General features: G+C 38.9%; 1 protein-coding gene across 5 annotated transcripts in view; it reads right to left on the bottom strand.

Annotated features, from left to right (window-relative positions):
- Positions 1-225: 225 nt before the first annotated feature.
- CLCN3 (chloride voltage-gated channel 3) overlaps positions 226-23,132 on the bottom strand; it is a 76,454-nt gene continuing 53,547 nt past the window's right edge. For 2 of the 5 annotated variants that reach the window (XM_052778981.1, XM_052778989.1), the window contains 7 exons: positions 17,829-17,909; positions 16,037-16,582; positions 11,153-11,339; positions 9,404-9,802; positions 7,477-7,693; positions 5,041-5,116; positions 226-3,343 (listed from right to left, as the gene is read on the bottom strand). In XM_052778981.1, coding sequence (XP_052634941.1) covers positions 3,185-3,343; positions 5,041-5,116; positions 7,477-7,693; positions 9,404-9,802; positions 11,153-11,339; positions 16,037-16,582; positions 17,829-17,909 — 1,665 coding nt within the window. In that variant the 3' untranslated portion in view covers positions 226-3,184. The remainder of the gene's footprint in view (positions 3,344-5,040; positions 5,117-7,476; positions 7,694-9,403; positions 9,803-11,152; positions 11,340-16,036; positions 16,583-17,828; positions 17,910-23,132) is intronic. The other 3 variants (XM_052778995.1, XM_052779000.1, XM_052779008.1) reach the window with 2 other exon arrangements.

Here is a 23,132-nt window from a genome sequence, read left to right as displayed (position 1 = left end):
ACCTAATACTGATCTGTTTGATTGGGTTGATTTGGCTACTGATTTGTAGCCAAATACTAGGCAATACAAAGAATGCATCTCCTCCTAAAATCATTCTTTTCTTTGTTATCTGCTTGCTAGTTTTGTATGTAAAACTCCTAGCTGTTAATCTTCTCTCAGGGAAAATAAATACAAAAATCAACACAAATATTTTTTGTGAAACAATGAGAAAACATGACAAAACAATAAATGGTCATACAGAAGTTTTTAATATTTGATTAAATCATCACAGTATTCAGAATTTTTACTGTAATGATATGCAGCTCTACCACACTATTATAAATAAAAACATTAAGATCAATATTAAATACAGCTCTAGGCAACATCACAGATTAACAAAGAATGCATTCTTCATGAACCAGTAACCGAATGGTTTTAAAAAAGAAAAAATGCTGACACTTTCCCCCTCTAATCCACCACATTTTTTTTTTCAAATTAGTAACTTTTTTCAAATTAGTAAGGCGCTGCAAGTTTTACATTAGAAAATCTTTGTTGCACAGCACAGGCACACATTCTTCATTATCAGAACCTCTAACGTATGTTTACCAGAAGACATTTTAAATGTCAACAGGGAAAGCTTAGCAGGTAAGAAAAGTAAACAGAGATGCACAATTTATATGCAGCACTCAGGATCCATACTGAAATTATAAAACACAGCAGGGGTGTGAACCGTATTTTAATTCAGACCATACAGTCTGTAGAATTAGGTGCAAGTTAACACAGTACACACAGCAGTGTTTTATGAGAACATCAGACATGGCAGAGGTTTCCAGCTGATTTAAAGCAATTTTTATACACGTACGCTTATATTCTTCCACTGTAGAAAAAAAAGAGACAACAGAAATCAGCATCACGGACAACTTCCAGAGCTGCCTTCTGTAAATGGGCCAAATCCTGCTCTTTACAGAAGAAACTTCACAAAGTTTCTTCAGGCTTACGCAATGTAACAGAACAAATTTTGAACCACTAGCACTGACTTCATGTGGAAGAATACAGCTAGTTGCTGCAACGCTCCCATTTTACCATGGCCTGCTTCCCTGTTTCAGTACCAAACCCATTTTTAATACAGGGGCTGATGACCATGAGCCTGCTGGCAAATTTCGCTTTCTACTGGTTCCAGTTGCTGCAAGAGACGAGATGATGAGATGGCAGTTTTATACTCAGAAAAATCAGTAATAATTCAGCAGCGCACTTAAGCACAGGCATTATTTTGGAGCTTGCCAAAAGTACCAGAATTTCATTTCAGTATGTTGCTGTACTTAAGATAAAAATCATACTGAGTACTTTGCAAATAAAGATGTTTGAGGTAACTGTGATGAATGCCTTAGAGACAGCTAGGATTATTATTTTAGACTTTTACCATTTATATTTTTGCAGTCTTGTGGGCAAAACTGTTAAAGAAGGAAATTTTATCTAACCCTGTATTATAAAGCATGATTTTTGTCAGCCACATTTCTTAAATTTTTTCCTCCCTACTTTAGGCTTAAAGCATATTGCCTTTTTTCCTCTGCATGTGTTTGTGGTGGTTTGGTAAAATGAATATGAAACAAATTAATCTTGTGACTTGCGAGAAAAAAGTAAATAAGTTAGGCATCTGTCAGTTCACCTGCTAGCGTGTGTGTTGCTGCTGAATTTTAAAGTCCTGCCAAAGTTTCAAGTACTGGATTCGATTCTGCCCTGCTGCTCACCTTCTGTGGCTACATACCATTTACACCTCTATATACTTGGAAAAAAAAAAAAGTCAAAAGCAATCTAATAATCATAGTTGCTTTCTTCCTATTATTTTTACAACCCTGCAGTTTTTTAAAATAAAATTTTAATACTACTGTTCCAGTTATCTGCTAGTAAAGGATAAAGGAAATCTCAAGGTAACGGCAGTGAAAGTTACATTTGAAAATGATCTTATATGCATGTTGGATCATAAAGAAAAGATTTCGTTTAAACCCTTCATCTAGTTGTAAACATTTGCTAATCCTCCATTACTTGCAGAGGATTACAAATTATTCTATAAAATCACATTAAAAAGGTAATTAGTTATGTGAGATATTAACTGATTCATATTTAATAATTTTTTTAATCCATACAAATATAAATAAAGAATGGTAAAACTTCAAGAAAAATAATATACATTTAGTGCAAGTTATGAGTTACATTTCTTCCTACCATGTCAGCAGTGGAACATCTTTTGTGGAGAAGAAACAAAAATGACCGTTCTCAAATTTTACAGGGGGGGGAAAAAGATCTCCAGTGTTGTAGCATGCAATTTTTACCAGATACACGTATACAGAATTGTTCCAGCTCTTAACTAGTAGAATAGCAGTATTTTTCCTTATACTGCACAACATTGGTATATATCATAGTGTTTTCAATAATACAAAAATTGCATAAGACCAGGTCACATTATTGATATTTTCTGCAGCAAAACCAGTATCTTTCTTTGATACGCTAGTTTCATCTGGTTTTAGTTTTTCCTCATATCACGACAGCACATGGGTTGAAAGAAGTCTCGCATGGTTCTTGCAAGGTATTACCTGTTCAATCTGTTTTTGTCGCAGTGGATCTGTACTGCCCCGAGCATTTCATGATGTACAAACTGACACATTTAATGGCACAAGAAAAACCTCCCTTCTTGTGATCGAACCTCAGTAACTCACAGTACATCTCAATATGAGAAACAACTGCTTCGAAAGGGCACACCAATTTTAAAGAGGCTTTGTTACGGCTCAGGAGAGAGAGAAATAAAGCTCCTCTGGAATGTAGAAAGGTGACGTGTAATAATCAATACGTTTCATGAGTTAACACAACAGTTTTCAATGGTAAAAAGGGCAAGACCTTTCAGTCTCCGTAAGATGGCTCAATTCAGAATGATCCCTCCAGAAACAGGGACTAATAACACATCTCTTCAATGCTGAAGTACCAGGCTGGGGCTGGAGAATTGCACCACCTCGCACGGCTCGCCCACTGCACTATCATGGCAGACCTGACGTCTCGGGACGCATCCAGTGCAGGGCAGCAGCTCTCCCTTCCCACGCTCCCATCAGCCTTCCTCCTCGCCACATACTCCCCCAGACCAACTCCTGATTTCCAGCAGCACTGTTACGCAAAAACCCAGCTCTCGTCTCTGATTTTAGAAGTATCCCCCAGACTAAAGTGTTGTGCTATTCAACAAATGAACCTCCTCTTCCGTTTCCTCTCTCTCCTCAGCTATGGGTTTCAGTTGAACATTATTGAGGCGGGGTCTTGGTTTGCCGTCTGGGCCATATGACGGAGGATATCTTTTTTTGTTATAATGCCAAGGAGGCGCCTGAAAAGGATAAATGGAAGATCGATATTAATCCAAGCAGGAAAATAATAACGCAGAACAAATCTGTAGCCAAGTCCTTTTTGTTGACAGGAATAGAGCAAAAGTAAACAGCCTGATTTTCTTATTTAAACAAAAACATTTTATTAATCAAAATATTGAGGAACCACCGGTTTGTTAAAAGACAGCAATGCTGAGACACCATATCAGATGGTCTCTGACAGCTGTAGTCCATTTTAATGAAATACAAGCAATACAAGTAGAGCCCATGACAATTTTTATTTAACTTTTTGTTTCTACAAAAATGAAATTTTGATTAGCGTATGCCAACAAAAAAGTAACAAAGAGGGACAAAGAAAAAAAGAGGTATGAAAAAGAAGTGATATTAATCCCATTTCATAAGGGAGGCATGTTCCAACCTAGCCATCAGAAGTGACGTACCGCTTGATGGCCCAAAATGCTAATAGCAAATCAAACTCCCCTTCCCTCCATTTTTAAATCATTAGGATCCTTCCAGTCTGACGCACTGGCTCAGGCTGAATGTATTCATAGGAGCACACTGTATTCACCACGAAACTTTTGTAAAATAAACAATAGTTAACTAGTTTTTGGAGATCACAGCTTTAGAAAATAAATTGTGAATAATGAAAGAAAATTTTCATTTTCCAATTTAGATACTGTGCTCTTATGACAGGGTCTTCGTGGCTTTTAAAATTATAACTCTGTGAAGCATCAGAAAGGGTGAGACTGTCCAAAAGGATAATATCACTGGAGAAGCAAAGAGCAGAATGAATGAGCTGCTGCCCTTGTTATTCTGGTTAGTACATTTCGTTTTGTCTTATTAAAGGACGCATGAAATACTTGTGAAATATTAGCATAAAATGAGAACATAATTAGCATGTTTTGCATATAAGCAGCTAAACTTGGTGGGTATGTTTAGTAGAGATGTAACTAGCAACCCATGTCCAAATTAAGACAAAGTCTACCATCTATCTAAGGTTAGTTCACAACATCATGGTTAAAACAACGTCTAGATTCTGAAGTCAACAGTCAACATAGTAGCATGCCACTTAGTGGCTTAGGATATCACTGAACATTTTATAAAGGAGAACATTAATTGCTGTCAGTAACAGCAGCAGAATCACAGGACTTTACATAAAATCACAGGACTTTACTAAAAATAAGAATACTTTTAAAAAATCTTGTTGATAGAGGGGGATTACAGGGAAGATCTAATGCTGTGATACATTAAAAACATGTTTGGCTTTGCTTCTCAAAAGACACTGATACTTACTTTGCTATTCAACAGCTATTTAAAGCTGTCAAGATCAGAAAAAGGAATTGGCATATACAAAAATCTTAATTTGCATTAGGCAGGGAAAAAGTATTCCTAGCTGCATGCTTTCCCACCTGGGGAAATCAGCAGTTCAACTAGATGGATCTATGTGATCTCAAGAACAAAAGTATCAGAAAGTCTACTGTTTACCTTCCTTTAATGTTGTGACTAACAGTATGTCCATATTAACAGCTTCATTTCTACAAAAGGATTTTGCACATTTTTTTTTATGTTTTAATTCAAATTTTTAGCATAAGATGATTTTATTGTTCAGCCGATGTCATAAAAGCCCTGAACAGTTCACAAGTTTCATGCTTCCTGACTTCTAATGTGTCTAATTATGAGATCTGATATATCTAATCACCAAGGGTTCGACGTGCTGCTTTAGTTGCTCGAGATGCTCTAATATGTTCTTCTTTGTGATGATCCCCAAGACAATCCTGAAACAGATCATGTTATGCTAATAACTGTGTGTGAAATCAAATAAAAAAAGTTCTAATCATAATGAAAAAGGATTAGAGCAAAACTAAAAAAAAAAGAAAAAAAAAAGAAAAAAAAAGAATGGTTGCAGGAAAGCTAATGAGATAATTAAATGAAAAATGATTTGAAAGTCAGTACCCTTTCCCAGACATTGCCTTTTTTCTTTTGCTCCCAAAATGCTGAACACAGCTGGGTCTTCAACCACCCCAGAGCAGTACATTTCTCATATCAAATACACGTCAGGGAAGCATACTTCATATCTTCTCCCCAAATTCACACCTCTTCAGGTTTTAGAGGCACTGAAACTAAAATCTACTTTATTTCCTTTGTTTAACAGTTATTTCTTCTCACACATACAGATAATTATTCGCATTTTAACAAGGCACAATAGATGAACAAAGTAATAACTGTAACATAACAATTGAGGTTTGAAGCTGCACTACAGAGCGGGGTTATCTGGTCTCCCTAGAAAGAGACAAATTCAGACAAATTTCTCATTCATAACAGTATAAATAAAGAGCAACTCCCTGGAATGTATATTCTGGTACAAATTAGGAAGGGTGAGGCTCAGTCTTTATATAACTCTATGTTTGTCACAAGCACCAATTTCTGCACAGTTCCTATTCCAATCTGGTTCGGAACCAGTAAGTTGATGTGTGTCTTTATGTGGGTACATTCAATTTACAGAAAATTGGCCAAAATATAGATCAGTCCTTGATGTCCAACACGGCTATATGCCATGGCTAAATACCACTAGTACTAGTATTTACTATATGATCTTCTTGTAATGGACAGTGTGCTCATGGAATATCACAAGTTTGTAAATTGAAATGTGACAACAAATATGAATATCTGAAAACAGCTAATTATTAAAGCCATCCATACTTGCTGCTACGTTACCATAAAATAGTTAATTTATAGTACAGTTTGACACAGCTTTGCACAGTTAAGCTTTCATTAAGAGTCAATTTCAACATCAATGTCAAAGTTTGAGGACTCAACCACAACAGAAACTAAGAAAAAAAAATCATCACAGGAAATATTCTTCATTGAATTTTTATCAACTCGAATCTCCCTCCGCAAAACAAGAATAAAAGCATGCCTGCACTGACTTCTAAGTGTCAGATCATGATGTCCTTTCCCTATCAGAGAAAGGTTCTTAAAATCATTTATGCTTCTGAAAACATCTACTCGCCGTTCAATACAGGGATGCATTGCAGAAAAAAAAGGCAGGAGAGCATTTTAAATAAATTTGTTTTAAAATACATCTGAAAAAATACAACTTGGAAACCAATGCGATATAGAAATATTTGCCACTTATAGCAGCAGTCCTTTTGCCCACAGCGAAACAAAGAAAGCCCCACCTATATTCCAGGTTTCTTGGGTTTTGTCCCATGTACCTTGATCCTAAATAAGGTGCATTAGCAGACAATGTTTCATTCCCCAGATGCCTTAAAAGACATGCCAAAGAGAAAGCAAGATACTATGGTAGGAGCTGCGATGTTGTGTGTCAAGTGTTTAATGCAAGAGGTACAGGAAAGCAGAATGTTAAAGGAACAGCTACACAGAAAAAGATCATGTAAAAAAAAGTAGTTTAGATAAGAGGCAATTATAATGAACATTTATGTTTCCATGCCTAGGTTTGATTTATTTAGTGGGTAATCACATGACAACTCCCTATAGTCTCATTTACAAACATTCTAAATCTTAAAATTACTTTCTTGAAATATTTTGAAGTGTAGAAACAAAAGTTGCAGATTGAAGTTCCAGAACTAGTAGCAGTTATTTAGTTGTTAGTATTCCGAAAACAAGAGCTTGGTGGTAATCGCCATCACTGAACACCAGAAAAGGAGATACTGACTGGATCACTGTCTCCCTTACTTTTATGAACCCAGGTATTTCTAGATGTTCAATAGCTGATACATTGCATGTTGCTAGAACATATATATGAACGAGGAAATACAGGCCTTGGACTGTGTACCACACAAGACTAAGTTTCTGTGACACAAGTTGCGTCTCCTCCACATGCAAGTCACGCACAGAAAACTTGCTGAATGAGAGCTAACTTTTAACAGAACATCTTAAAATGACTGTCATCACCTGCCTGCTTACTTGGAATACAAGGGAGGAGTAAGAATTTAAGAGAGGTGCCACAGCACAGCACCTTCTTAATGAACAGTTAGGGTCCTCAGTTGCAGTACCAAACTTACAGGTTCAAATACCATGATCCTGGAATATATCCTGGTTCAAATACCCTAATCCTGGAAATGAAAATCACTGTATCTAACAAAATGAACAGCATTGCTGCCACTCGACTCACCCGTTGTGTGTTACAAGGCACTGCCTCAGACCCAGCTTCCGGAAAATATCCACCACTATTTCCATTGGTGTGTGGTCTGTCACGGTGAAAGGGCTCATATCAAGTATGCTTCTAAGCTTCAAAGGCCGAGGGCTTTCTGCTGGAAGCGATGGGGTATGCTGGGCAAAACAGACCCTGGAACTGCCAACAATCCCTTCCTGCTTCTTTCTAGCACTTTCTTTAAGAAAAAGAGGGGAGGGGGGAAACAGCAGAGGAGGAAGAATTTACATTCTTGGAGTAAGATAATTTAGTGCAAACAGACAGATCAATCAACACTACCAGACTCTGATGTTATTCTCTAGATGCTGATATTCTGATATATGCTATTTTGATGTGTTTCCATAGCCACTGCTTTATGCCTAAGAAGTGTTTGTGCAGAAATCACAAAAACCATCTACCATACAGCTTTAGCCATTCTTCGGCTACTACTTTTCTCACTCCAGTAAATAACTTTTGTTTACTATAAAGAGGTGGAAAGACTTAAAAAATAACATGCAGGAGGCGCATAGACGGCTGCTGAAGAAACTGTCAAGGGGAAAGCCAATCTCAGTTGACAGGCCCCCTGTCATGATACCAATGGCTGTAATTATTGTTGGTTTGAAACCAAAGAACTCATTTCTGATCACTCTGAAAAAGTTGTCTTCTTGTTTATAATTAATTTATTTAGCTTTTTTGAACTGGATCCTCCTCCTTTTCATGTCTTCATCACCTTGCTGACAACAGCATCCCCCCCATACCCTGAACTATTTCACACAATGACTCTCATAAACCAGCCAAAATCTAAGACTAAGCAACTTGCACTGTGCAATCTCAGCAGCTGAAATGAGTCTTTACTGTGAAAGTGTCTTATTAGAAGAATGCTCTGCTATTCCCCCATTTACTCTTAAGTAAATGTAAACTTAAACCCATATGTCTATAATAATTTCCAAGTTTTGGATATTCCTATATGTCCTACATAGGGTATTACCATAGTATACACAGTACTAAGACCACAGGCAAAAGTTTTACTGAAGTAAACAGTGTTGTGTTCACAAAACTTTTTTTTAAGAAGTTTCAGGAGACTTTTGCGTCTCTTTCTTCAGTGTCTTTAACAAAGACATACTTGTCAATGTACCATCTTAGGAATTACAAAAAAAAAAAAAGTAGTTTAAGATGCAACTTCCATCACTGATTTCATGCACCAAATGTTACAGTTTTGTAACATTTTCTTACATAACAATGATTTTTTTCCTTTTGTTAGGATAGTATCCTCAAAATCCAGAGAATTTTTCCTGCCAGTGCACAAAGCATTGTCACAAGTATCACACAAGTTCTAATAGTCACCCAGAGAAAGAGGGCCCAAACACGGCTTGTGAGCTCATGTGCCCAGGGCCAAATTTCCCATTACACAAATTGAAAAACAGAAACCTAAAATAATTAACATTTTGCTTCTCTCTCCATAATACAATCTTAGTTGTTGTAACAACACTAAATAACATACTGTCAGAGACAAGTACGATATACATTTAAATTAAAAAATTACTTGGACAGTAATTCTCACAAAATCCTGCTGTTTTAAAATGAGAATTACTCAATTTTGAAGAAGTATGTTAGTGTAGCATCACTTGAGGAAAAGAGATACTAGGAAAAGCTTCAAAACAAACAAAAATACCAGAGTAGATGATGTTTTGGCCTACTTCAGTATGACAACTTTTGTTTTTTTGACAAAAAGATTATAATTTTCTCTATTTCAGAGCCTGCTACTGAAGATAATCATGTACTTCAATAAAGGAACAGACAGTCTGTGTGAGGTATCTGAACCTGAAATAAGTCTAGAAACACACATTATTTAAGCTGTAAAAGAATTTAAATTGGCATATATTATCATGCAATACTGGAAGATCATTACCTATTGCAATAGTTAAATCTCTTCTTAGAGCAAAACCCACTAGTCTCTGTGATTCTTTTGACATAATAACAGGAAAACCATTATAGCTGGTTTCGTTGATCAAGTTTTCTATGTCTTCAACTGTCATATTATCCTGTGTCAGAACTGCTAAAGGTGGATCGCTTCTTCGAGGTCTCATAACGTCAGCAGCCAGTGTGGTGTGAGTAAATTCTTCCTTTGCATCCAAGAAAGGATATCCATTCAGTCGGATGTGTGCCTCATAGATGCCTTCCCTACCAAAGGCATCTCCTACCCACTTACTGGTCATGACTGCAGCCATTAGGGGCACAATATATTCCAGCCCTCCTGTTAGCTCAAAGACAATAACTACCAGGGACACAGTCATCCTTGTCACACCACCTGCAAGAAAAATGGTAGCCAGTAACATTCTAGTATCAGATAATAATGAATTTAGAATTCCCTGCCTTCCTGTTGAGAACTACAAACATAACTTTGCCATTAAAGGTCATCTGACAAACATCATTCTGTCTAATACAAACAGGAGCAGACAGGAAAAATTAACACAAAACTTTTAGAAGTTAAAAAAAAAAAAAAAAAAGAGCTTTAGGGAAAATTCCTAGAAAGTTAGAAAATAAAAGGATTTGAAAAATATGTGCTGTTATTTCATGTAAACTAAGAATAAAACTATGTATTTCTCCACACCACATCTAGATTAAAAATACTGTGAAATGCAAGGAAATCCAGTAAGATAAGAATTTGGAAAAAGAACAGAACTAATGCAGGGAAGTCACAGGTAGCAGTTCAACAGCTATGTTGTCCAAAGGATTAGGAATTTAATGCTGTTGCCAAATCATAAAAGCTAAAGAGAATTCTGAGCTGATGAAAAGAAATCTTTCTCTTGGACAATGGGAAAAGACAGGGATTGTATTTCTCTTTTGTTAGTATTCAAGATGTTTTTTCTGCCCAGGTTTCTGATGCCATTATCTTCATTGAATAGAAGAATATGGTCTTTCTTTCAATACATTCAGAAGTGATTCAAGTTGAACTATTAAAAAACAAAACGACCTCTCCAAAAACTAAATTTGTACCACTAGTTTATTTGATCACTCAAATGCACTCTTCCTTAAGGAAAATGTCTACTTTTTGCAGAATCTGTACTAATAGCTTTTAAGTTTAATTTCTAAGGCAACAAAGTTATAAGCTAGGATGAGACAAGGCCTTCAAAAAACCTCTCCTAGTGTAGGTGCCCAACTTAAGTCTCTTTCCATGGAGCTGATTTTCAACAGTTTGTAAATCAGACTTGTTCAAAATACCTCAAGCTGGACTCCCCAAATCATTAAACACTTCTGAAAGTTTTGTTTGGACTATGGATTTCAAGAACATTTTTTGCAATTCATGTAGATGTGGCAGCTGATCACGTCACTTCCTTGTAGTAATTTCAACAGTACTTCACTCTCTGATTTTTCTGACTGATGCAGTAATGACACCTCTTGATACCAAAAAGAGAAAGCAAACACTACTATTTAAATTCTTCTATTTCTCATCAGTTTGAATTTCACGTTAGTCCTCAGATCACAAGGATCTGATGGTCTCTTATAGAGATGTGAATGTATTATTCTGCAGAGAGAGAAGTCCACATAAAAAGGTGTTCCAAAACGCATACATTTATATTTCCTTTCATTTTTTAATCATTATTTTGGCAACATACAAGAAATCAGATAATTGTTTACTTCGTTATATTTTATTTACCTAAGCATGCAGCAGCACCAACCATGGCATAAAGACCAGGTGTAATACAGTCAGCTCCAACTTCACACCACTCCTTGAAAATGAACCAGTCATGATGGTAGTAAGCCAGCTGCTCCACTGCAATTCCTACAATCCTTCCTGCTATTGCTCCAATTGCCATACTAGGTATGAACAACCCAGATGGAACCTGCAACAAAAATGTAAGAACTACTGTCATGCTGATGGGAACATACCTGATGCATCGTTTTATAAGTAAACTCTTTTTTTTTTTGCCAAAAGAGATGCAGATACTCAAACTGTCAGGTTAAAACCATGTAAATTGACCTTGCAAGGTTAGTAAAACTTAACACAATGCTATTGATACCTCTGATCAACCTGGCTAGCTGAATCCATTTTATGAGCACATTTGTTTATATTTTACTGTATTTAAAAGCAAATCTATCACCAATACAGGACCACAAACCAGACTCTCAGTGGCAACAGCACAATTCTTACCATATGTGTGTCCAACCTGAGCTGTGCTACTAGTACTGAAAAGTCTTTCTTACAACTTCCCATCTCCCTTATTACTTCATGCTTCTCTGAGTCAACATTCACTTACTAAACAAACTTTGCACATAGGACTGCCTTCCTAAACTGCTTCCTAAAACTGCTGTAACTTAGAAGGCCAACTAAACAGGTGATTTTTAAAAGAGGCTTTGCTTACTATATTGCAGTTTCCCATACAAAGGAGTGTATATAGAATGCTAAATACACTGAGAGAGAAAAAGGCAGGACAACTCCCAATGCAAAAAGTAGATAACATTACTGTAAAAAAAAAGTTCCTACTGTAATTTTAATTATTTAAACTGTTTTTCTGTTACTAACTAAAACCTGAAAAGGCCACACAGCCTTGTTATACCAACATGGCTTAGTAAAATATTATTGTAAGTCTTGCTTTTATCAGCAGCTTCATAAGGAGTGAGGGTTCATCTGAGAAACTGCTGTTGTGTATCTTTTCTCCTCCTTAGGAAGCTAATCTTCTTTCCAAAAAACATACTGGTGTCTACATGTCTCATTAAACTGGAAATGCCCACTGCTTCTCCTCATAGCAGTTGTTCGTATCAAAATATTTTCTACTGTGACTGAGGTACAGATCTGACTACAAATAAGTAGTAAAATTTTTACTTCTTGTCTAAATGCACCTAAACCCATCTTGTCAAAATAACTTCATTAAAAAATGTCCTGGTGTAACAGGACACATAATTTAATTTTTTTCCACTGTACAGCTGTGAAATTTAAGTATTATGCAATTCCAAACTATAGATCTTGCCATGGAATCCAATAGCAGGTGCAGAATTGTATTTCAGAATCTACTCACATTACTGGTGTTATTATTGTTATTAGATTGCCAATATTTACAGTTGCAAAGATGATTTCTAACAGACAAACCAAGGACAAACAAACATAGCAAACTTAGTGTTTGAAAGCCAGCAGCAAAGGTTTTGGGGAAAAAGTTTAATTATCCTTCATTCCCACCCTGAATTACCTAATATTTCAGTGTTGACAGAGGCAACTATTCAATGCTACCATTTTAGTGTAATATCCAAATTGTGCATTTATACCACTACTGTTATTTCCCACAATTAATCATGTATCTAAACCCCTTTCTAACTGTTAAAATCCCATTTTTTTCCTGAGTGAAATTCTTTCTTGGTGAACACTTCAATAGCACCCTGAAAAAATAACATTTCAGATATAAAAGTAATATTATATAAATCTTTGAAATTGCCTCAGATTCTAGTCTGCTACAGCAGTATGCCACAGAAGTTCAGCCACCACATGGAAATGACATCCAAATTGTTTCTGGTACTTGGTTAACATAACTTTTTTATGCATCTAGCTCCTTCTCTTCTTTCCATCACATGTGGATAACGGTTACAAGTCTAACTGTAATTATGATTTTACAGCTGCATTCATTTGCATAAGCCTCTGAATCACAAGTCACAAAGTGGAGAGGAACCTTCACTGAGAAGGAGCAAGGAAAAAAAGTTAGGTTCTACCTTGTCTCAGCTTTCTTCTCCAGTGCATGCCAACCTAACTCAAGTTATACTACAGAGGAAAAGATCTGTTCTGTGGCACATGCATCATCTTTGAGACAAGCAAGGAATCAGGATATGTGTGCGACTTTCCACTTCTTTGGTATTGCAGTTGCATACCAGCCAGGTTCTGAGGCAAAGCTGTAATCCCACCCCAACTGTTGATCGTCAGCATTTACACACGTCCCAGTTTCGGCTGGGATAGAGTTAATTTTCCTTCTGGTAGCTGGTATAGTGTTATGTCTTGGATTCAGTATGAGAATAATATTGATAACACACTGATGTTTTCAGCTGTTGCTAAGTAGTGTTTATACTAAGCCAAGGATTTTTCAGCTTCTCATGCTCAGCCAGCAAGAAGGCTGGAGGGGCACAAGAAGTTGGGAGGGAACACAGCCAGGGCAGCTGACCCAAACTGGCCAAAGGGGTATTCCATACCATGTGACATCATGCCCAGCATATAAACTAGGAGGAGCTGGCCAGGGATGGTGGATCACTGCTTGGGAACAAACTGGGCATCAGTCAGCAGGTGGTGAGCAACTGCATTATGCATCACTTGTTTTGTATATTCCAATCCTTTTATTATTATTATTGTCATTTTATTATTGTTAGCATTATCATTATTAGTTTCTTCCTTTCTGTCCTATTAAACTGTCTTTATGTCAACCCAAGTTTTTTACTTTTTTCCCCCGATCCTCTCCCCCATCCCACTGGGTGGGGGGGAGTGAGCGAGCGACTGCGTGGTGCTTGGTTGCTGGCTGGGGTTAAACCACGACGACACAGTGATGAGTCTACTAATAAGAAGCAGTACAGTATACATACAAAAGCCTGAAAGAAAAAAAAAAAAAAACCAAGACAAAAAACCCAAACCACTGCCATATCAGCTTCTTGGTGCTCCCTGTTCACGGCAGTAAGAGCAGCAGGAATCACCATGCTCCACAGGCGGCAGCTAAGTTGCTTTGCTTACCTCACAGGAAGACAGTTCCTGTGGGGGAGACGTGTTTGCATACGGCTACAGCTCCAGGAACAGACCTGGAGAGCCCAGAGGATCCTTAATAATGATTTAAATGACAAAATTGTCTTTTTTTTGTTTTTCCTTGAAATTCTGAATTTTATTCTCCTTTCATAGAAATAAAGCTTAAAATCCAATAAATATAACATTAAAGTGATGTCCCCTTCTGCAGATACTGGCTGACATTCTAACCAGCCATACGCTTTAAAGCTTCAGAGAAATGTATATAGCACAGTCCCATCATTGACAGCAGCATGACTCTTTGCCTATTGGCAAAGTAATAAATGTATTCTTACAACTTCACAAAAATATTTCCACCAAATTGCAGATGCCAAAGTTCTGAGAAAATGAACCAAAACCAAATGAAGTGTAAGCTCTACCATTCTGTAATCTAGTGAATTATAATACACAAAATGTGATCCTGTGGTGACAACCCCATGAGAAGGAGCCAGATGCACACAAACACGTGAATGTTAAAAAAAATGTTAGAATGCTTAGAAGCGCAGAGGCCCAGATATAAGTAAAATACAGCAAGTGATTACAAAACAATACAACAGATTGGAGTGGTCACATTAAAGAATAATGTCTGAAATTTTGACCTGTGGAAAACTAGCATTTAAAATACACACAATGGATTTCTCTTACCCATCAACCAACATATGGGAAACAACCTCAAGTAACAGACTGCAACATCTTTTAAAATATCAACACATGAGAAACACAACATGATATTGTTCTATTAGTTGCAGAATGACAGAATGGTTGGGGTTGGATGTGACCGCTCCAGATTGTCTACCTCTGCTCAAGCAGGGTCTACTACAGCAGGCTGCCCAGGATTGCATCCAGTCAGGTTTTGGGTATCTCCAAAGTTGGAGACTCCACAAGTTCTCTGGATAACCCATTCCAGTGTTCAACCACTCTCACAGTAAAGAAGTTGTTTTCTTATCCATGCAGTTACATGGAACAGCAATGTAGACTGAAAAGTTAAAACCAGTTTAAACACAAATCCTGCTTAGTGAACATTCTACAATACGTTTGTGTTAAGACATGTTTGCTAATGATGTAGTTGCAAAAAACTATGAAGGGAGCCTGACAAGACAGAAAATGATGAGGGCATGACAGTTATATGTCATTCAGAGAACAGCCACAGCTTGGAGAGAAGCTGAAGAGAGCTCCAAAACAGATTTACGAAATGACCGCGAAAAACAAAAATTATGCTGCTTCGTAATGGAGAAGAAATTCCCATCACAGTCATATAAGCAAAGCCCGCTTTCTAGTCATGACATGCAATACTGGAAATTTCAGGAAAGAAATCATCATTGGCTCCCTTTGACAGTCTGCAGTAATTACATTTATGTGATAAATGAGGAGATTTAAAAAAACCCTACAAGTTGTTCAAGAGGTACAGTCTTTTATTCTTCCATGTAACACAACTAAGGAACCTGAGTGGTTATGTTTGAACTCAGCTGAACTCAGCTCTTGGAAATTTTAGAATCATCCTTATTGCTGAATCAGGCCCATACAAACAGCCATCCACCCACACAGTTACTGTTCCCTATTAAATTTAGCACATGTTTCTGTTCAGCTGAACAAAGGGCTAGTTTGAATTTAATTAAACTTAATATTGTTTTCTACAAGACTTGCTTATTAATTAATAGTAAAAAGACTTTTTTTAAGAGAACTACACATGAAAAAAAATTCTATAAACAAAGCTGCTGGCTTTGAGAGATGGAAAATGAGAAAGGCAATAATTAAAGTAATCACAGCAGATGATACAGCCACTGCATTCACACTTACCTTGATACCAAAGGTGAAGACGGTCATGATTATTTTAAATATGAGTGCTAAACACAACTGCCATATAGCTGAATAGACTCCAGTGCCTGCTGGACGGTCAGGAATATCATCTACTATTTTGCTCGCATTCATATCATTTCTGTAGTCACAGAGGGAAGAGGATTCTAATGGCCCACAGTCTGTGAAGAGCTCCTTAATAAGCTCACTCGTGTTTAGCCTTGTATATGGATTAGGAAATGCAATGACAGCTGTTATTGCTGCAACAATAATAACCTCCAGGACAGGATACTTCCCAAATTTTGTAGATTTGCGTCGACGACACCATGCGATGTTTGCTCGGATGAAAAATGCTCCCCAGAGCCCACCAAATACTCCCAGAAGAATAAAAGGAAGCAGTTCAAAAAGGTACCAAGGGGTGTGATACTCCACATAAAAAAGAACTAGGCGGCTATTACCAAAAGGATTGATGGATCTTAAAACAAATGCAGCTACTAAAGCAGCAAAAAACGATCTCCATAAAGTTTTCAGTGGGAAATAGTAACTGACCTGCAAAAGGCAATACATAGGAATTATTAGTGATTCAATTAAAAATACTGGAAAGACTGGTTGATGCACGTGTTACAGTACTGCTGCTCACATGGTATATGCTAAAAAAACCCCCCAAAACTACTCTTATTATCAGTATTATTCCTATCACTTGGAGCACTGGTGCTCCAGCACATACTACATTTTTAAAAAGCTCTATAACAATTCATACTTATATCCGTTTTAAAGTCAATACTAAAGCAGTATTGAAACCACTGTTTTAAGACTGTTAGGAAATAATGCATAGTATTTTATGTTTAAAAGCTTGTCGGTTTATAAGTATCTCTTTCTAGCATTCATAAGAACCAGACTGCATACTAGTTGCTCTCTCAAATTTCCTGCTAATACTGTTTCATCTCCATTCAATCTACATTGAAAGGTTTCTGGCAGATGTGTTATTTTTTATGAAGTATGACTAAAACATAAAAAAAAAAAATCCTCAGAACAGAACATGCAGTTTCATACTTAAGCCCCACATAGCCTGATCTGAATTTCAAGAGTTTTCTTCTGAGCTTTTTTGGATTTTTTTTTTTGCAACAAAGGAATTCCTCAAAATCCCCTAGTGATACAGCAAAATTACACATAAAAGAATATTTTGCTTCCTTTTTTCAATTCAGAGATTTTTAGATTTTTAGTTTTCTTTAAAAATGCTAATGATCTAAATAACATTCTTAGGTATGTTGAAAACAACTAATGAAAACTAATACAAAACAGAGTCTGGTTGCCTTGGAGGTCAGTCATAGCATATTTGCCTTTTTAATAATTAACATATTCAATTGTGTTTAGTGTCTGAAACTTTAAGAAAACTAATGTTTAAAAACTTGCTTCACAAAACTGTCCAATAGGTTTCTAAAGCCTCTTTCAAAATGAAAAAAAAGAGCCTGATTTTTAATTATTTTTTTTTAGAATACATCCCTAGAGTGAAAAACTGCTGTATCTCTATTTGTATGTAAACTGCAATTATTCACTGACTCAGCCCTTCTCCAGAAAAATATAACTAAGAATAAAGCAAAGCTGACATTCATCCAAAGAAAAGAAAAAGTATCTCTAGGAGTTTGCTGGTCACAGGACTCTTGACTTTGAAATGTGGGTCCAAAAATAATTTCCTTCTTAGGAAAGACTCTGCAGCTTAAAGGACTCTAAGATTATTCATGCTAAAAGAGATTTTTTAAAAATATCTATCCTTCAGTGCCATCTCTTGACATACCTCCTCCAGACTGAAAAGGACTCCACCAATTGGGGCACCAAAGGCTACAGATACTCCTGCTGCTGAGGCAGCTGACAACACCTGGAAAAGAACAATGGTGAGGGGTTTTTTTTGCAGTCTGTGATACACTTTAAACATGAAGAACAGAATCTCATTATAGTTATCAGTTTCTTCTATGTTTCTATCAAGGACACACAGACTTGCTAACAGATAAGCATCAAGGAAGCGTATCAGAATGCTCATAGGATGTGGCCACAGCAGCCACTGACCAGGTACTAGCCATGATGAAGCCAAGGACGCTGCTCAAAACCTCCCCAGTGAAGCACCCCAAGGGGTCTATGCTGCAGTACGAAACTGCTGATAGCTCATTTTCAAGAAATTGTATTAAGTTTTCTCTGCACTAGAGCAGGCAATTCCACTGTGTCATAAATCAAGCAAGTGGGGCAGAAGACCAGCTTGGCTGAACAGGGAACTCCTCATGGAGCTCAAGAAGAAAAAGAAATTGTTATGATCTCTGGAAGCAAGGTCAGGCTTAGTAGGAAGATTACAGAGCTGTGGTTCCTATATGCAGAAAGAAGACATGAAAGGCCAAAGCTCAATTAGAGTTGAAACTGGCCAGTGTTGTGTCAGATAACAAGGGCTTTTTTTAAGTATGTTAACAGCAAGAGGAGGTCTAAAGAAAACATTGGACCGATACTTGTGGAAGATGGTCATCTGACTAATAAGGATGAGGAAAAAGCGGAGGCATTCAATGTGTTTTTTGCCTCAGTCTTTAATAATACTGATAGACCTTGGGCTGCCCGGTCCCCTGAGTTAGAGGACCACAAGTGTGGCAACAGTGACTTTCCATCTGTGGACACCAGAATTGTAAGGGACCAGCTGTATCAGTTGAACGTTCACTCACAAGTCCATGAGGTCTGATGGGATTCATCCAAGAGTACTGAAGCATCTAGCAGATGTTATGACAGGACCCCTCTCGATCATCTAACAAAGGTCTTGGGAGTCTGGGAAGGTCCCTGCTGACTGGAAGCTAGCCAATGCTCTTCCCATCTACAAAAAGAGCATGAGGGAAGACCCAGGGAACTATAGACCTGCTAGCCTAACCTCAGTTCCTGGAAAAATTATGGAGAAGATTATACTGGGTGCTATTGAAAGGCATTTAAAGAATAATGCAATCATCGGGCACAGTCAACATAGGTTCACAAAAGGAAAGTCCCATTTAACTTATCTGATAACCTTCTATGACAAGGTCACCTGCCTAGTGGATGAAAGAAAGGCAGTGGATGTAGTTTTTCTGGATTTTAGTAAGGCTTTTGATACCATCCCTCACAGCATCGATCTGGACAAGTTGTCCAACTGTGGAATGAGCGGTTTCACGGTGTGCTGGGTGAAGAACTGGCTGAATGGCTCAAAGGGTTATAGTGAATGGGGCTACATCTGGCTGGCAACCACTGGTCCCTGGAACACCAGCAGTGTTCCTCAGGGGTTCAATTCTAGGGCCAGTTCTGTTCAATATATTTATCAATGATCTGGATGCAGGAGTTGAACGCATCATTAACAAGTTTGCTGATGATACCAAACAGGGAGGTGCTATTGAATCTCTTGAGGGACAAGATGCCTTGCAGAGGGATCTAGATAGATTGGAGCATTGGGCAATGATTAATGGGATGAAGTTTAACAAGTCCAAATGGTGGATTCTGCACCCGGGACGGAGTAACACAGGGCACAAGTAAAAAAGGGGAGAGGAGTGGCTGGAGAGCAGCCCTGCAGAAAGGGATCTGGGGGTGCTGTCGACAGCAGGGTCACTGTGAGTCAACAGTGTGCCCTGGCAGCCAAGAGGGCAAACCCCATCCTGGGGGGCATCAAACACAGTGTAACCAGCCAGTTAAAAGAGGTGATTATCCTGCTGTATTCAAGAGCTGGTGCAGCCTCACCTTGAATACTATGTGCAGTTCTGGGCCCCACAATTTAAGAAGGATGTGAAGGTCCTTAAATGCATCCAGAGGAGGGCAACAAAGATGGTGAAAGGCATGGAGGGCATGTCCTATGAGTTGCACCTGAAGACTTTGGGCTCGTCTAGTTTGGAGAAAAGGAGGCTGAGTGGCAACCTCATTGCTCTCTACAGCTTCCTAAAGAGGGGATGTGGAAAGGGAGATGCTGATCTCTTCTCCCTGGTATCCAGTGATAGAACACAAGGGAATGGTTCAAAGCTGCATCAGGGGAGGTTTAGACTGGACATTAAGAAGCATTTCTTCACCGAGAGGGTGGTCAAACACCGGAACAGGCTTCCTAGAAAGGTGGTCAATGCCCCAAGCCTGTCAGTGTTTGGACAATGCCTTAACAACATGCTTTAACTTTGGGTCAGCCCCGAATTGGTCAGACACTTGGACTAGATGATTGTCATAGGTCCCTTCCAACTGAAATTATTCTATTTTATTCTATTCTACTCTATTCTAGATGTGTGTGGCACAGAGGTCCATCAATCACAAATATTATTCAAGGGACATAAATCAATGTGTCTTGGTTTTGGCTGTGGTAAGAGTTAATTGTTTCCCTAGTAGCTGGTATAGTGCTATGTTTTGGATTCAGTATAAGAATGTTGATAACACACTGATGTTTTCAGTGTTTAGACTAAGTCAAGGACTTTTCAGCTTCTCATGCCCAGCAAGAAGGCTGGAGGGGCACAAGAAGTTGGGAGGGGACACAGCCAGAGCAGCTGACCCAAACCGGCCAAAGGGGTATTCCATACCACGTGATGTCATGCCCAGTATAGAAACTGGGGGAAGTGGGGCTGGGGGGAATCACCGCTTGGGAACTAACTGGGCATCAGTTGGTGGGTGGTGAGCAATTGCATTGTGCATCACTTGTATATTCCAATCCTTTTATTATTATTATTATTATTGTCATTTTATTATTGTTAGCATTATCATTATTAGTTTCTTCTTTTCTGTTCTATTAAACTGTTCTTATCTCAACCCACGAGTTTTACATTTTTTTTTCCCCGATTCTCTCCCCCATCCCACTGGGTGTCAGGGAGTGAGTGAGCGGCAGCATGGTGCTTAGTTGCTGGCTGGGGTTAAACCACGACACAATGACAATAGCTTTTATATCAGTCCTGGAGATTTGTGCTCAGTAGTGTCCTGGGTTCAGCTGGGATAGAGTTAATTTTTACAGGAACCTGGGAGGTGGGGGGGCATAGCCGGGGCAGCTGACCTGAACTAGCCAAGGAGCTATTCCATACCATGTGACATCATGCTCAGTATATAAATGGGGAGCGGGCCGGGGGGAGGTCTCTCGACTTTCGGTGGCGGAGCGTCGGGTTCCAGGTGGTGAGCAGTTGCACTGTGCATCACTCATTTTGTATATTCTTTCATTAGTACCGTTGTTGTTGTAACCTTTTTTTTGTGTTGTCCCAGTAAACTGCCCTTATCTCAACCCTCGAGGTTCCAGGGTTTTTTTCTTTTCTCTCCTCCGTCTCCTCCCTATCCCACCGGAGTGGGGCGGGAGGAGTGAGCGAGCAGCTGCGTGGTCCTTTGTTACCGGCTGGGCTGAAACCACGACAAGTAGTCTCCAAGCAAAAACTTGCAAAAAAGTTCTGAGGTGAACTGAGATTAAGGGAGAGATTAAGAGGAACTGAAGCAGCAGCTAGTCCTACAGCATCATGGATGAATTACATTCAATATTTGCGGACGGTTAAAGTGCATGCTAATTGTAACAACATTGGACAAATTCCTTGCAAGAACACTGACCCCCAGGTAGTAGCCCTTACACACCTGTGGAATAATACACAGAGAAGCTCAAAGTATTATTACATTATTCGGAGATGAGCAGCTAAACCACAGGTAAGTTAAATGATTTAAGAATACACAGCTTTGAAACAGCAAGTGAACTCAAATTTCCCATTTCTGCAGTCTCCTTCTACAAGTATAGAAGTTGAGCCTGAGAACTGAAGCACAGCTGGGATGATACCCTTTTTTATTTTACAGTATGAAAATTTTATTGAATTAATAAGATTGTTAAGACTTGCTACTCTTTATGACTATACTTGCTTTCATTAGCATGGCACTCTCTATTGGGTTTATGTGACAAGGTTTTGGTAGCGGGGAGGCTGCAGGGGTAGCTTCTGTTTAGAAGACACCAGAGGCTGCCCCTATGTCCAACAGAGCTGGTTCCAGCTGGCTCCAAAATGGACCCGCTGCTGCCCAAAGCTGAGCCCGTCAGTGATGCTGGTGGCATCTCTGTGGTAAGATACTTAAGAAAGGGTAAAAAACACTGCACAGCAGCTGTAAGAGAGAGGAGTGAGAAAAAAGTGAGAGAAACAGCCCTGCAGACACCAAGGTCAGTGAAGAAGGAGGGGGAGGAGGTGCTCCAGGCGCCGGAGCAGCGATTCCCCTGCAGCCCGTGGTGAAGACCATGGTGAGGCAGGCTGTCCCCCTGCAGCCCATGGAGGTCCAGGGTGGAGCAGATATCCATCTGCAGCCCATGGAGGACCCCACGCTGGAGCAGGTGGATGTGCCCTGAAGGAAGCTGCAGCCTGTGGAGAGCCCACACCAGAGCAGGCTCCTGGCAGGAGCCATGGCCTGTGGAGAGGAGCCTATGCAGGAGCAGATTTTCTGGCAGGAATTTTCTGGCACCCTGTGGGGGATCCAGGCTGGAGCAGTCCATTCCTGAAGGACTGCACCCTGTGGAAAGGACCCATGCTGAAGGAGTTTATGAAGGACTGTCTCCCATGGGTGGGACCCCATGCTGGAGAAGGGGAAGAGCATGAGAAGGAAAGAGCAGCAGACACAAAGCGTTACAAACTGACTGCAGCCCCCATTCCCCATCCCCTTGTGCAGCTTTGGGATAGAAGAGTCAGGAGTGAAGTTGAGCCTGGGAAGAAAGGACAGCGGGGGCAAGGTGTTTTTAGTTTTGTTTTTATTTCTCACTATCCTACTCTATTATTGATTGGCAGTAATCTTCCTCAAGTATAGTCTGTTTTGCCTGCGATGGTAATTGGTGAGTGATCTCCCTGTCCGTATCTTGACCTATGACCTTTTCATCTTATTTTCTCCTGCTGGCTGGCTGAGGAGCAGGGGTGAGAGAGCATCTTGGTGGGCACCAAGGCTAACCCACCACTCTCTCACTAACAACAGCAAACTGAAAGAGCAGAAACACAGTTGTCATCAACCCTTTTCCAGGAATACTTTGTTCACGGGTTCAAAAGTCCTCTGCTGTCCTCACAGCTGAAGACATTCATTAATTACCAAAATGCAGAACCAAGAATAAAAAGAATTTAAGTAAAATCAAATGGTCTCTGAGGTG

The sequence above is a fragment of the Harpia harpyja genome, chromosome 2 (assembly GCF_026419915.1).
Source record: "Harpia harpyja isolate bHarHar1 chromosome 2, bHarHar1 primary haplotype, whole genome shotgun sequence".
NCBI classification, from domain to species: Eukaryota; Metazoa; Chordata; class Aves; order Accipitriformes; family Accipitridae; genus Harpia; species Harpia harpyja.
This window is presented reverse-complemented; position numbering and strand designations above follow the sequence as displayed.